Source organism: Tiliqua scincoides, chromosome 5 (assembly GCF_035046505.1).
Source record: "Tiliqua scincoides isolate rTilSci1 chromosome 5, rTilSci1.hap2, whole genome shotgun sequence".
Taxonomy (NCBI): Eukaryota; Metazoa; Chordata; class Lepidosauria; order Squamata; family Scincidae; genus Tiliqua; species Tiliqua scincoides.
In genome coordinates, this window is record NC_089825.1 from 102,862,414 (window position 1) to 102,875,998 (window position 13,585).

At 45.7% G+C, this 13,585-nt stretch overlaps 2 protein-coding genes across 2 annotated transcripts; both read left to right on the forward strand.

Moving 5' to 3' along the window:
* The first annotated feature begins 455 nt into the window (after window positions 1-455).
* LOC136652734 (olfactory receptor 13H1-like) lies at window positions 456-1,391 on the forward strand. Its single transcript, XM_066629655.1, has one exon. The coding sequence runs from the start codon at window positions 456-458 to the stop codon at window positions 1,389-1,391; it is 936 nt and encodes a 311-aa protein (XP_066485752.1).
* A 4,612-nt stretch (window positions 1,392-6,003) lies between these two features.
* LOC136652735 (olfactory receptor 13H1-like) lies at window positions 6,004-6,939 on the forward strand. The gene has a single exon (XM_066629656.1). The coding sequence runs from the start codon at window positions 6,004-6,006 to the stop codon at window positions 6,937-6,939; it is 936 nt and encodes a 311-aa protein (XP_066485753.1).
* Window positions 6,940-13,585: the final 6,646 nt, after the last annotated feature.

Below are 13,585 nucleotides of genomic sequence, written 5' to 3' on the forward strand. Positions count from 1 at the left end.
GGCTGGCTGTCAACCCCCCCCCCCAATGACTATGCTAAGATCTCGACAAGGGTTTGCCTTTGGAGATCTGAACTGTCCAACTGACTCAATGCTGAGGGTTCACTGTGATATGCTAATTTGGTCTTTGACCAAGCATAGCATGGAATCAGATGGATACACCTGTTTATTACCTGGGAGATCTTTTGATTTAGTGTCATTTTCCCACCTAGTGGCTCACACTTTGGGAGAGGAGTTTGGATCCCTGCTGCAGATGATTTTATGTTTGGTTTTAATAAAGTGGCCCTTATACGCACTTGAGGGGGTACATGGGTAATGTTTTTGAGTTATGCAATCCCCAATATACCTGTCATTTTACAAATGGGTATATCATCCACAGTAAATTCAATCTCTATTTCAAATATGAAGCATGAACAAAAATGTTTATTTTTCTATTGTCCACCACAGACAAAATAATAATGGAAGATCCAGATATGTTGAATGAGACAGAAATAATGGAATTTGTTCTCATGGGATTTGCTGACCAACCCAAAATAAGGATGACTTTGGCAGGAATTATGACCATCGTCTATGTGGTGAACATCTTGGGAAATGGACTCATTATCTTGGTGGTCATAACAGATCCCCGGCTCCACAATCCTATGTACTTCTTCCTTTCTAATTTGGCCACCATTGATATCTGCCTTTCTACGTCTTCATTTCCACAATCCATTGTCAACTGCTTGGTGGAGAGACCCACCATGTCTTATGGTAGGTGTTATACTCAAATGCTTGCTGCTGCATATTTTGGGACAACTGAATGCTTCCTGCTGGCAATCATGGCTTATGACCGATACGTCGCCATCTCCAAACCACTACGTTATACCATCATCATGAACTGGAAACTCTGTGTCCAATTGTCTGTGGTGTCATTGATAATTGCCGTCCTACTTGTGATTGTACCATGTGTTTCAAACCCATCCCGATTTTGTAGACATAACAGGGTTGACCATTTCGCTTGTGAGCTCACGGCACTCATGAAGTTGGTGTGCTCAGACATGACTGTGGGCCAAATGACCATGTATTTCACTAGCAGTTTCACAGTGCTCTTTCCCTTCTCCTTTATCCTCTTTTCCTATCTCCGTATAATTGTGGCCATCCTGAGAATTCACTCAGCTGGTGGAAGACTGAAAGCTTTCTCCACTTGTGGATCTCACCTGGCTGTAGTGGTAGTTTACTATGGAATCTCTATAGCTTTGTACATAAAACCTCAGTCAAAAGATAGCCAGGATACTGATAAAATTATGTATGTGATTAATGCAGGTGTGGTACCTTCATTAAATCCTTTAATCTATACACTAAGAAACCAGGAAGTGAAAGGGGCACTTAAACGACTGCAAGAAAAGAAGCTGTGAAGCATTTACTGTGCATGGTATTTGTGCCTTAAATTGTTTCATATTTTTAAATTAAAAAATGAAGGAATGATTACCTCTGCTATTCAAAGACACTTTCAATTTATGACAAACTCTGGTTCATTATTAAATGTATTGGAAACCCAGGATTGTTTGTGCAGCCCCCAATGAACACTCAAGACAACAGAACTGGGAGAAAGGGCCACTTTATTAGTAGTTATAGTACAGAAGGAGAGGCTGAGACCTGCAGCTGCTTTGGCAGCAAAGCCCCTGTGGTGCAGAGGTTGGACCACTGGAAGATACCAGAATCACATCTGTCCCCCAGGCTGGGTGTGCACTTGACTCCAAGCCTTGCCCCTTTCTTAGGCGGCGCAGCTCATCCAGGTCTATCCCATAGGGGGGAGGCAGCTGGACCATGGGCCGTGCCACCTTGAGCCACTGAGCCTCTTGAGGCAGAACCCGTAGTCCCGGCCAGGGCCCCGTCTATGCCCTAGTGCCGCTGAGCTCCTCAGAACTGCAAGTGGATTCTGCCCTGCCTATGCTGCCTGAAGGTGCACTCTCCTCTGACAAGTGAACCCCATCCCACTTGTAGAGAGATAGCAGAGAAACGTTAATTGCAGGATGCAGTGGAAATGGATATCAGACATAAATGAATAATACTGTGTCAGGGGCATAGCAATCATATCTGCCACCCATGGCAGTAACTCCTGGCATCACCCTGCTCCCAAGTGTGCACATATGGAAGTAATTGGCAGTGATGTGACAACATCCCCACGTCAACGCCAACTACATCTGCATTGTGAGCAACTTAGTTGGCTGCTTTTGAAGCACAGCAAGAAAGCTGCCATATCAGTGGCTTGGCCTAGCGACTGACTTATATTGCTTATGAGTGGCGGGGGGTATGACTTCACAATTTTGCTGCCAACTCCTTTTCCTTTTCATATGGAGACTCAGGCCTCCAAATGAGAAGGTACAAGAGGTGGTGGTGCGCTCACGAAGCTGCACCCACCACCTCTAAGCGTTTGAAGAATGTGGCTGCCATCTTGGCTTGCTCTGTGGTGGAAACTGAGGCAGCTGACCCCCATCACCCCCTGCTTGCTACGCCACTACGTTTTATCCTGTTGGAAACAGTGCAGGGGGTGTAACTCAAAAGAGTGAATCTCAGCTAAGCATCACTGAAATCAGTGAGACCCATTAGCTGAGACTAACTTAAGTCTCATTCATTAAAATGAAACTTAGATATGACTTACTTTCTTAAGCTAAACCTAAATTAAGTGCCTGGATGCCAATCCCTAATAGAGTATAGATCACAATTCTTTGCCTAGCAGGGGAAAAATTTTTTTTTTAAAAAAATGTACATACACTTTGGGACATTTACATACACTTTGCCTCTGTAGATTTTAATGATTGGCCCTGATCCAGCTTAGTCCTGATGCAGTCCCAATGAAAGCAAAGTCCCACTGAGAGCCAGTTCATTATAAATAATGTGTCCCCTTGCTTTGATAAGATTTTGCCATAACTAATATTAACTGTGTTGGGCCGCTTTATCCTTAAGCCATTTTGTTTAGAAGTAATTTTGTTAATTGGAAGTATTTTATATTCTCTAATGTAATAAGAGGTTTATTACTGATTGTCTTCATCAATAAATTGATATTTCTGTTTCTTAAAGTGTTACTTTAAGTTATCATACAACCCCAACAATAAGCTTTTCCAGAATAATGGACAAAGGTACCTATTCTGAACTTTTGCTATGTGTATTATGTTTAAATTTAATCAATGAACCTTGCATGAGATATAAGCAATAGAGTAACTACTGCAGTAGTCAGTATGCAATCAATGAGAATAAACTATTATTGAAAACAGTTATAAACAGGGCCAGCCTTAGGAGCTGCGAGGTCCAATTGGAAATGCTTTTGTGGGGCCCTCTCTAATTTTGCAGGGCCCCCTCTACTAATTCTTTAGCTCTTGAATGGAGCCAGGCCAAGAAAAAGAAATCTGTTACTTCTGTGCTGGTGGATAGGACTCCTGGACCTTTAGTGGTTGTCCAGAATAGGCACCTGGGATATCAATCAGAGGAAGGGAGGGACCTTGCGCCCAGCTTGCAGTGCTCCCTGCCTCTCGCCTGTCACTGCCCTGTCTGCAGCAGCTCAGGATGGAGTGAGACGGGTAGAGGATGGTGCTAGAAGATGTGAGAGCATCTCACAGATGAGCGAGGCACACATGCTGCTGCCGGCATGGCACCAATTTCAGGGCAATCGGAAGCAGCTGCGGCAGAAGGACAGTGTGGGGCCCCCACCATGCGTGGGACCCAACTGGGCGAAATTGTCCCCATTGCCTAAAAGCTGGCCCTGGTTATAATGTGCACACATTTCAGGAAAAAAAAAAAGTTAAAACAAAATGAAATGAAACCAGGTGCATTTTTTAAAACTGTTCTGTAAGGAAAATATTCCCACCCAAATTCATAGCACAGTGTTATGAATCATTATTCATATTAGGAAAGGATTCAAGAGTTTTACCAGCAATTGTCAATCAACCCCTGACCTGAGTGAAGTGCAGCAAGAAGGCCTTTCACATGGCTGAAAATTTGGAGAGTTCTTTGCAAAGCCTACAAAAGGCCTTCAGGTCCAGCCTGAGGGGTAGTAGAGTGGTAGATCTTGACAAGAGAGCTGATTGAAGATCTTAAGAGGTGAAATACTCTTTCCATCTGAAGAAAAGAGCCTGAGATCCAGCTTTTGGTCTAGACTTTCATCAAGGCTTGGAACATCTTAAGCTTCACCACACAACTCCTGGGCCTGCTTCCCAGTTGTACAACTTTATCCTTCTGTTGAAGGGAAGGAGCTGTTGATGGTAGCTTACAGCTAACATAGCTGAGCTATCTTTTGAGATTCTGTCTGGAAGTTCCTAAAATCTTTTTTGCCTAACACTCAGAGCAAGAGTCGTACTGAGATAAATAGAGCTTAGTCCTGAGTGCGCATGCCTTTGGTAGAGTTTTTCATTTCACTTTTCATGCATTCAGGCCCAACCCGAAGGCGGACCTCCCCAGTCCTGCGCAAAGGTCTGCGATGGTGCCCCCGGAAAAAGGAAAAGAGAAATCTGGCAGGTGCAGCTCCAGATGAAAGACTTTAAAATTCCCTCTTCTATACAATGGTTAAAGGTATAGGCACTCTGTATGCCCAGCTCAGTATACCGAGGGATCCCATATCCTCAGATCCTGTATCTGCAGTTTCAATATCCACGGATACAGGCAGCCCACCCTCCACACCCTCCCCCCTCCAGAGGACTAGACAGAGAATATCTATCATTGTCTACATTTTAGTAATACAGTTGAACACTTATGATCTCATACTATCCCACCAGTAAAACAGCTTCTAAATGAGCAACACCAGAGCTAACCTGAAGCAATATGTGGTCAAAAAAGACATTTATTTTTGTATGATGAAACTGATGATATCATACTGCACTGTCACTTCATTGTAGCTTGGCTGAATATGCAGTATTTCACTTGTGCATGGACAGTACTGTTCATGGAACAGTACTCAGTTATTTCATCCCCCTGTTCACTGCTTTTTGGATCCAGGCCATTGCCTGTTGGTATGGATTTGCTTCAAGTAATGAACTAATTATTTGTAGCAATGTAACCTCTAAGGAGTGAAAAGCACATTGTCAAATCATACTTTTGGTACAAAACCTCCATCAGGAGGGAATTATTTATCTTTCAGCATGACTTATATAGACATAAGTTCTCTTCCTTCACTTTTGGGATGCCTTTTTATGCTTAGAAAATTAATCCTGTTATCACAGGATTTTATGTGGAACATTCATTCTCATACACTGGCATATATAATATATGCTGTATTTAAAAGTACAAGATGTAATATCAAAAACCTTGAAATGGAACTACAGCACAAGCCTAACGTGTCTACTCAGCAGTAAGTTCAGTTGCATTCAGTGGGACTTACTCCCAGGTAAGTGTGCATAATATTATACCCTTACTGTTCCTTAATTCACCCATGTTTGCTTGGCCCACAGGTGTACACGTTTAATCCCTGTCAGAGTGTCCCTGTTGATGACTTCACTTTGATCTCATTCCATGCAAACCTGCATGAACATCAATTTCCTATCAAGCTATGATATCTTTCAGCTATTCTTGCCTATTCTTTAGCTATTGTAGCTAGTCATATCTTTTGGGAGAAGCACCACATCAGTTTAAGTCACTTTTATCCAATGGGCATAAGCATTGGTTAAAAGCGACTTAAACTGATGTGGTGCCTCTCCCAAAAGGTAGGATTACGTAAGAGATGGTGAAAACGACCGCAACATGACATAACATTAAGAGATGTGACTGTGTGTGTGCGTGTGCTTACCACTCTCAACATTCCTTAGACAACCATATTCTAGAGCAGGAGAAACGATAGGTTTTCTTCCAGTTTTTATTAATGTTGTCCATTGATGGCTAAATACATCTTATGCTTCACAGCATGCATGGTGGACCTCCACATTCACACACATAGGATGCTGTTTTTAATTTTTCAGATGTGTGTGTGTGTGGGGGGGGGGGGTAGGTAGGTAACCAACAGGCATGACAATATGATAGCAAAATTCTATTCAATTCCTAATGCAGGTTGGAGAAGAGATGAACGAGACTGAAATCACTGAATTTGTCCTCATTGGATTTTCTGACCGGCCCAAAACGAAGATGGGCTTAGCAGCATTCATGGCCGTTGTGTATTTAGTGACCATAGTTGGAAATGGACTGATTGTCTTGGTGGTCATAGCTGAGCCCCGACTCCACAATCCTATGTACTTTTTCCTTTGCAATCTATCCATCGTTGATCTCAGTCTCTCTACAATTGGCGCCCCACAAAGCATTGCCAACTGCTTGATGGACAGACCTGTCATGTCTTTTGCTATGTGTTTTACTCAAATCTATACTGGCCTATATGTTGGATCCACTGAATGTTTCCTGCTGGCAGTCATGGCTTATGACCGCTACGTTGCTGTTTCCGATCCACTACACTATACGATTGTCATGAACTGGAGAGTTTGCATTCTGTTGGCTGTTGCATCATGGACAGTCGCCTTCTTATTGTCTATAGTTCCCTGCCTTGCAAACCCAATCCATTTCTGTGGCTATAATGAGATAAATCATATTGGTTGTGAACTCCCAACCCTCATGAAGTTGATCTGTTCAGACATGGATGTGGAGCAATTGATCATGTATTTTACCAGTACTCTCACAGTCCTCTTTCCCTTCTGCTTTATTCTCTTTTCCTATTTACGCATCATTGTGGCCATTCTGAGAATCCACTCAGCTGGTGGCAGATGGAAAGCTTTTTCTACCTGCGGATCTCACCTGGGTGTGGTAGCCGTGTTATATGGAAACTGTATAGTCGGGTATATCAAACCTCAGTCGAAAGAAACCCAAGATAGCGACATAGTTATTACATTAGTTAATGCAGCAGTAATACCAATGTTAAATCCTTTAATTTATACATTGAGAAACCAGGAAGTGAAATCTGCACTGAAACGACTCACAGGGAAGAAACTGTGAAGTGTGCCTCCAGGAAAGTGTCAATCTCAACATCTTTTTTCCTGGCCAACATTCTTCTTGTTCAATTTGCTCATGCTCAATAGTCAATACAAAACTCAGATTTTGAGCTAGCCCAATCCCAGCAGTCAGCCTTTTATATGTCTTCAAAGACTGATTGTATTGGATGGTAGTCACTATGTGATTGAGGGTGAAAAATAAAATGTGAGACTCTCATCAATGCCTAATATTTTACTACTGAAAACAATGATTTTCAGGATGTTTATCCATGGGCAGCCCAATCCTATCCATAGCAGCTCTGCCAGATGAGGTGTGCCAAAATGGCTACTGCAGTGGTACCGCTGGGGCCGCCAGAGATCTCCTTGTCCCCTTCCACTAGGGAAAGCACCAAGGTCCACAATGTCCAGCCCTCCCCCCGCCCTCCCCATGCCCCCACAGACCAGTGGCATAGCTAAGGGGGTGCAGAGGGTAGCAGTTGCACTGGGCATCAAACTTTAAGGGGGCAACAAACTGAGCTTGACACTAGTGAGCAAAACTGTGAAATCTTGGTATGTATGAAGACCACCATGTTATATAGCATTGGAAAGGTAATTTAATGCAGAGTGCAATGAAACAAACTGCATTGGAATACCTGTATTCTATCAAAAGTTATGGCCAATTAACCAGAAAATAAAAACAACTGAAAATAAAATTAACCAGAAATTAACCAGAAAATAAAAACAACCAGAACAAAAAGTGGATTTGCTTAACTCCAAACTGACCTATGAGATTGACTGTTCTGAGTGCCAATGAGATGTTATTATGATACAGTGTGGAACCAGTAACTTTTTACTTATTTGCTTAATTAAATTTGATTTTATCATGCGGGGGGGGGGGGGGCTACAAAATCGTCTTTGACTGTGGGTAGCAGATAGATGCCTTAGCTATGCCATTGACTGGGGGAGGCAGCAGAGCAAGTGGGTGGCGAGCTGCTGGGGGGAGGAGGTGGGTTCCTCCCAATTTTCACTCTTTAAACAGCCCAGGCATGATGTCACTTCTGGTTCTGACATCACTTGCGGGGCAACATTTTGAGCTTGGCACTGGGCTACGCGATCATTAGCTATGCCACTGCCACAGACCTTACCTCCACCCTGAGCTCTTCCCTTGCTTGGTGTTTAGAATTAGTGTTTAGAAAGTTGGACCCACCACCAACTGCTAAGAGGGTGCCATAAACCTGCTTTATAGCACATTTATGACACCCAACGCCAGCTGTACCCTCGTAACACTGGCTGTGAAGAGCTCAGGATTGGACTCTAAAATTCTATGCACAGTTTCTAGGGAATAAGCCTCATTGAACACAATGGGACTTACTTCTGAGTAGAATTTGCATAGGCTTGTGCTGCTACATTATAATTGGAAGATATTGGTGTGTTGATATATCTGATTTTTTAATGAATTATTACATGACCCAATCTTTTTTTTATATATTTATAGATTCAGGCATGTAATTGTTATACTTTTTGGATACCCTCCCCTCTTTCTTCCCATTCTTGCAGGAAGGTTTCAGCAATTGTTAGCTGTTGCCTGCAATAGCACTGGCATCTTGAGAAGGGTTCCATTTCGCAGAAATCCATATATAGCTGTCTTTAATGTCTGTAAATTGAAGCATGAATTCCACTGCAATACCACTAATTCCAGTTAGAGGATAATGACTAGAAATGTTTTACAGACTGTTACCAGATGACAAGTTGAAGCTTTAAAAAGTGAATCATTACTAGATGTCATTGAAATGAATAATATCTCAGCTTAACAGCCAGCATGCTGCTGTGTTTAGAATGTTGGACCTGGATCTAGGAGATCTTGATTCAAATTCCAAGTCAAGCACGAAGCTCACTGGGTGACCTTGGGCCAATTGCTCTCTCTCTCTCTCTCTCTCTCTCTCTCTCTCTCTCTCTCACTGTTGAGCATACTTCACTGGGTTGTGAGGATAAATGAGGGGAAGGAGCCATCTACACTACCCTGATTTCCATGAAGGATGAGGAATATAAATATGACAACAAATGTATGAGGGCTCCACTGAGTCCCATGTTGTTCATGCTACCTTCTGAAAATAGGAGCTCAAAACTGGGAAGAGGAAAGTGGAAGGTGGGATGTTGCTGACAGGAATGAAAGAGAAGGAAGGTTGTGTCTGGGTAGGAGTTGAGCTTGGCCTTCACTTCAGCCTAGGAACATTCTAGGAGCAGAGGCCAGATGGGGCTAAATCCCTTCCTGACAGCCACTTGCAACTCCCCCCACCCCCAACCCAAACAGATTTCTCTGAGGCTCCTTAGGGGGACTGTTAGCTCTTTGCTCTGGCACAGTCAGGCCTGGTTGCAAACAGTTGGTTCAGGGCAAGTTGTAAACAGCTGTGATAGCTTGGCTACCTGAACACCTGTGCAGCCACGCCTTAATTAACCAGGCAAACCAGATTGGGTGCTGAATCCCATTTAAGCCTCTCCATGCAGCTCCACCTTTGCAGTGGGTGAATGAAGAAGCTACTGCTGGAGGCCTTGTGAGAACAAACACTGTAAATGGCCATGGACTGACTTTGCCTTAAGAAAGCTGGACTGTAACTAGGTAACTCTGAACTGCTGTATTACATGTGTATGACCTGGATTGCTCTAACTATTCTGTGTATGGCTCTGTACTCAAAATACAATTGCACCTGAAGACTCTGCTGTGTCTGCATGTTTGACTGCACCATGCTCTGAAGTAGGTCATACCCAGGTTCTTACCTAACAGGGACGACATGCAGTTTGAGCTTTTTGATATTCAGTGTAAATAGGTAATGGCAGAAACTTCTGAGTTGGCTAGAAAGAGGCATTTCTAATAAAGCTTTCGGTCGGTGAAACTTCAGGAAGGGGGGGCGGAATCTCAATCAGGCAAGCAACTTGGGGGGAATAGTTATGTGCCCTCCCATGGTCTTCTCTTTTTAGTTCAGCATGCTACCCACAGCTGCTTTTGGGGGGGACAAAAGTGGCCATCACAAATCTCTCATGTAATAATTTGCTTGGTCCCGAGTCACAGAAGAGAGCATTTTTAATCATTGTGCCCACACTCATGACTTTAACAAGGATATTAGTCATTTGAAGCCTATTTCCAGTAGTTGCATACCATTCACATCGGTAGTTTAAAATATAGTACATGTTTTCAGTTTCTTCTAAACGATTTATTAGTTATAATCTTTCAGAGAAAGAAATTACTGGTTAAATAGTTTGGTCCACAAATATGAATTTCAAACCAAAACTAGGCAAAGGCCTTTTGTGCAGAGAGCTAACATAAGGAGATGCACAAAGCCCTTTTTCCACTGCAGGACATGAAGAACAAACTTTACCTTTGCTTTTACCCATGCACCCCCAATTAAGCACACAAAATCAAGGCTTTGAACTTAAAGGCCACTTTATTAAACATTTAACAATGTAAAATTTGCAGCAGGGCACTATGTTAGATGCCCATTGTCTGGGCACCGTCCAATGAACACTCAAGACAACACATGTGGGAGAAAGGACCACTTTATTAGCATTTTAATACAGAAAGGAGGCTGAGACCTGCAGTTGCAGGGGCAGTGAAACCCCTGTGTGGTGCGGAGGTGGGACCACTGGGTGGCCCCAGAACCAACTCTGTCCCCCAGGCAGGATGTGCACCCGACTCCAAGCTGCACCTCGTTTTTGGGCGATGCAGTTCAGCCAGGTCTGTCCCATAAGGGGAAGGCAGCCAGACCGTGGGCTGTGCCGCCTCAAGCCGCTGAGCCTCTGAGGAGGACCCCCGTGTTCCCAGCCAGGGCCCCGTCTATGCCCTTGTGCTGCTGAGCCCCTGAGGACTGCAAGTGGGTTCTGCCCTGCCTATGCTGCCTGAAGGTGCATGCCAAAGTCCCTTTCATGCCTCCTAACCCCCACCACCTGCCACAAGGAGGGGTCAGCCTAGCGTTTGATTCCCTCACTCCCAAACAGGGGAAGAGTGCCTGAAGGCCACTCTGCAGGTCTCCAAGAAAGATGACTGCGCTCTCCTCTGACAAGTGAACCCCATCCCCCTTGTAGAGAGATGGCAGAGAAAAGTCAATTGCAGGATGCAAGATAACCCGGCCGCCTGCTCCTGAGACAAACTGGCCAATCACCCTAGTGACCTTCTTACTGGGGCAGCAGTGGTCCCCACGCCACACGTGATGCTGCAGACTACCGCATGTGGGGTGGGGGGTTCTTCACAAACTCCGCCATCATGGGCAACAGCTGGCCCCATCGCCTGGCCAACCAGCTGACCTGCATGGGGGGGCAACCGCCAGTGGCCGCCCTTTGTGGGCCCAAAAGACATTGGAATGGCCACAGATCAAAATGTGAACCAGGTTAACACAGCATCCTGCAGAGGGTTAAAGAAGAGATCCCAAGCAAACCAGATTAGACTGCATTTGCAGAAGAGAGGGGAGAGAGGTTACAGCAAGTGGAAACTGAAAGAATGGTCCCCCCAGCCCTGAGGGGAGAAAACCCCTCTACCTGTGCATATAGCACTTGCATGCCGAAGCACCAGCGGCTTATCCGCTGTAAGAGCTCCTTTGGCATATTGCATCAACCAATCAAAGCCCAGAGGCGATTGGCAAGGAGGGAACTAGGACCCACTGGGACCAAGAGCCTGCCGCCCCCCCCCCCCGAAATGGCTGACCCCTCCTCACCCTTCCCTCAAGAGAGCAGAGGCAGCATGCCCACAAAGTGGGTTATTAACAACAACCGGAGCCAATCAGCACCTGAATGGCCAAAGCCTCATCGCCCGCTGTCTGAAGAGCAGGGGCAGCATGCCTGCAAACAGATTGATAACAGAACAGCCTCCTTTCCGAGGAGTAGGGAGCACAATCTTGTTAAGTGGGTTGTTAGCAAAGTATTACCCCTCCCTGAAAGGAGTAAGGATCACATTCCCGTTAAGTGGGTTGTTGACAGAACATCGCCCCACACCCCCTGGAGTAGGGGCAGCACACCCATTAGGGGCCCTTTATTAGCAATTACAACAGAAGGGGAGGGTCTACAGCTGAAGAGGCAGTGAAGCCCCCCTTGTGGTGTAGTGGCAGGACCACTGGGTGGTACCAGAACACATCTGTCCCCAGGCTGGCATACACCCAACTCCAAGCCACGTCCCATTCTTAGGCTGCGCAGCTCATCCAGGTCTGTCCCTTAAGGGGAAGGCAGCCAGACCACGGGCCATCCACCTCGAGCTGCTGAGCCTCTGAGGCAGACCCTGTGGTCCTTACCAGGGCCCCGCCTATGTCCTCATGCCACCAAGCCCCTGAGGACTGCAATTGGGTTCCGCCCTGCCTATGCCGCCTGAAGTTGCATGCCAAAGTCCATTTCATGCCTCCTACCCGCACCACCTGCCACCTGTTAATAAGGTTGCAGACAGAACAACACCCCTCTCCCACCTAGTAGGGGGCAACACGCCTGTTAAGCAGGTTGGAAAACATCACCCCTCTCTTAAAGGAGTAGGGGCAGCTAAGCAGGTTGTCAACAGAACATCACCCCTCCCCCACCAAAGCAGGGACCTCTCACCTGTTAAGTGAGTTGGTAACATCACCCCTCTCTGCAAAGGAATAGGGGCTGCGCACCTGTTAGCAGGTTGCTGACAGCATATCGCCCCTCTCCCACTGGAGCAGGGACAGCACGCCCATTAAACAGGTTGGTAATAATGCTTGCTCAGCAGGTTGGTAACAACATTACCCCTCTTTCAAAGGAGTAGGGGCAGCACACCCGCTAAGCAGGTTGCCGACACAACCTCACCCCTCCCCCACTAGCGGAGGGGTCACTCACCCATTAAGCAGGTTGGTAACAACATCACCCCTCTCTCAAAGGAACAGGGGCAACATACCTGCTGGCAGGTTATGCACACCTGTTAAATGGGTTGATAACAACCTCACCCCTAAAACAGTGGGGGCAGTGCACCCGTTAAGCGGGCTGTTAACAGAACAGCCTTCCTCTCATGGAGAAGGGCCACAATCCCGTTAAGCGGGTTGGTAACTGAACATCACCCCTCTCCCAGGAGGAGGGGCAGAGCACCCATTAAATGGTTGCTAATCGAACATCCCCCTCTCAAAGGAGAAGGGGCCACAAATCCGTAACTGGGTTTGCAACCAAACATTGCTCCTCCCCAAGGAGTAGGGACAGTGCACCCATTAAGTGGGCTGGTAACAGAACATCACCCCTCTCTAAGGAGAAGTGGCTAAAAGCGTTGTAAACAAAACCTTCTCCCCTCTTCCAAAGGCGTAGGGGCATTATGCCCACTAAGTGGGTCAGTAAAGGAACACCCCTCTTCTCTGAAAGGAGTAGGGGCAGTACTCCTGATGAGAGCACTGTTAGAACACCACCTCTCCCACAGGAGTCGGGGAAGTGTGCCTGGTAGGCAGGCTAGTTACAGATCAACACCCTCTCCTAAGGAGAAGGGGTAGCATGCCTTTTAAGCAGGTTGGTAATGGAACACCACTCTTCCCTTAAAGGAGTAAGGTTCACCATACTGGCTCATGCAGGTTCACCATACTGGCACAGCTATGGCAGTGCTGGAAAGTTGGTTAAGATTGCACCCTCAAACATTTAGTAAACGAACAAGGCCAGGGTGACCAAACATCCTCTTTTTCCAGGACATGTCCTATTTTTTAGCC

Excerpts from the sequence above, each read along its gene's own strand:
- LOC136652734 (XM_066629655.1), top strand. The coding sequence starts at position 456 with ATGGAAGATCCAGATATGTTGAATGAGACAGAAATAATGGAATTTGTT.
- LOC136652735 (XM_066629656.1), top strand. The coding sequence starts at position 6,004 with ATGCAGGTTGGAGAAGAGATGAACGAGACTGAAATCACTGAATTTGTC.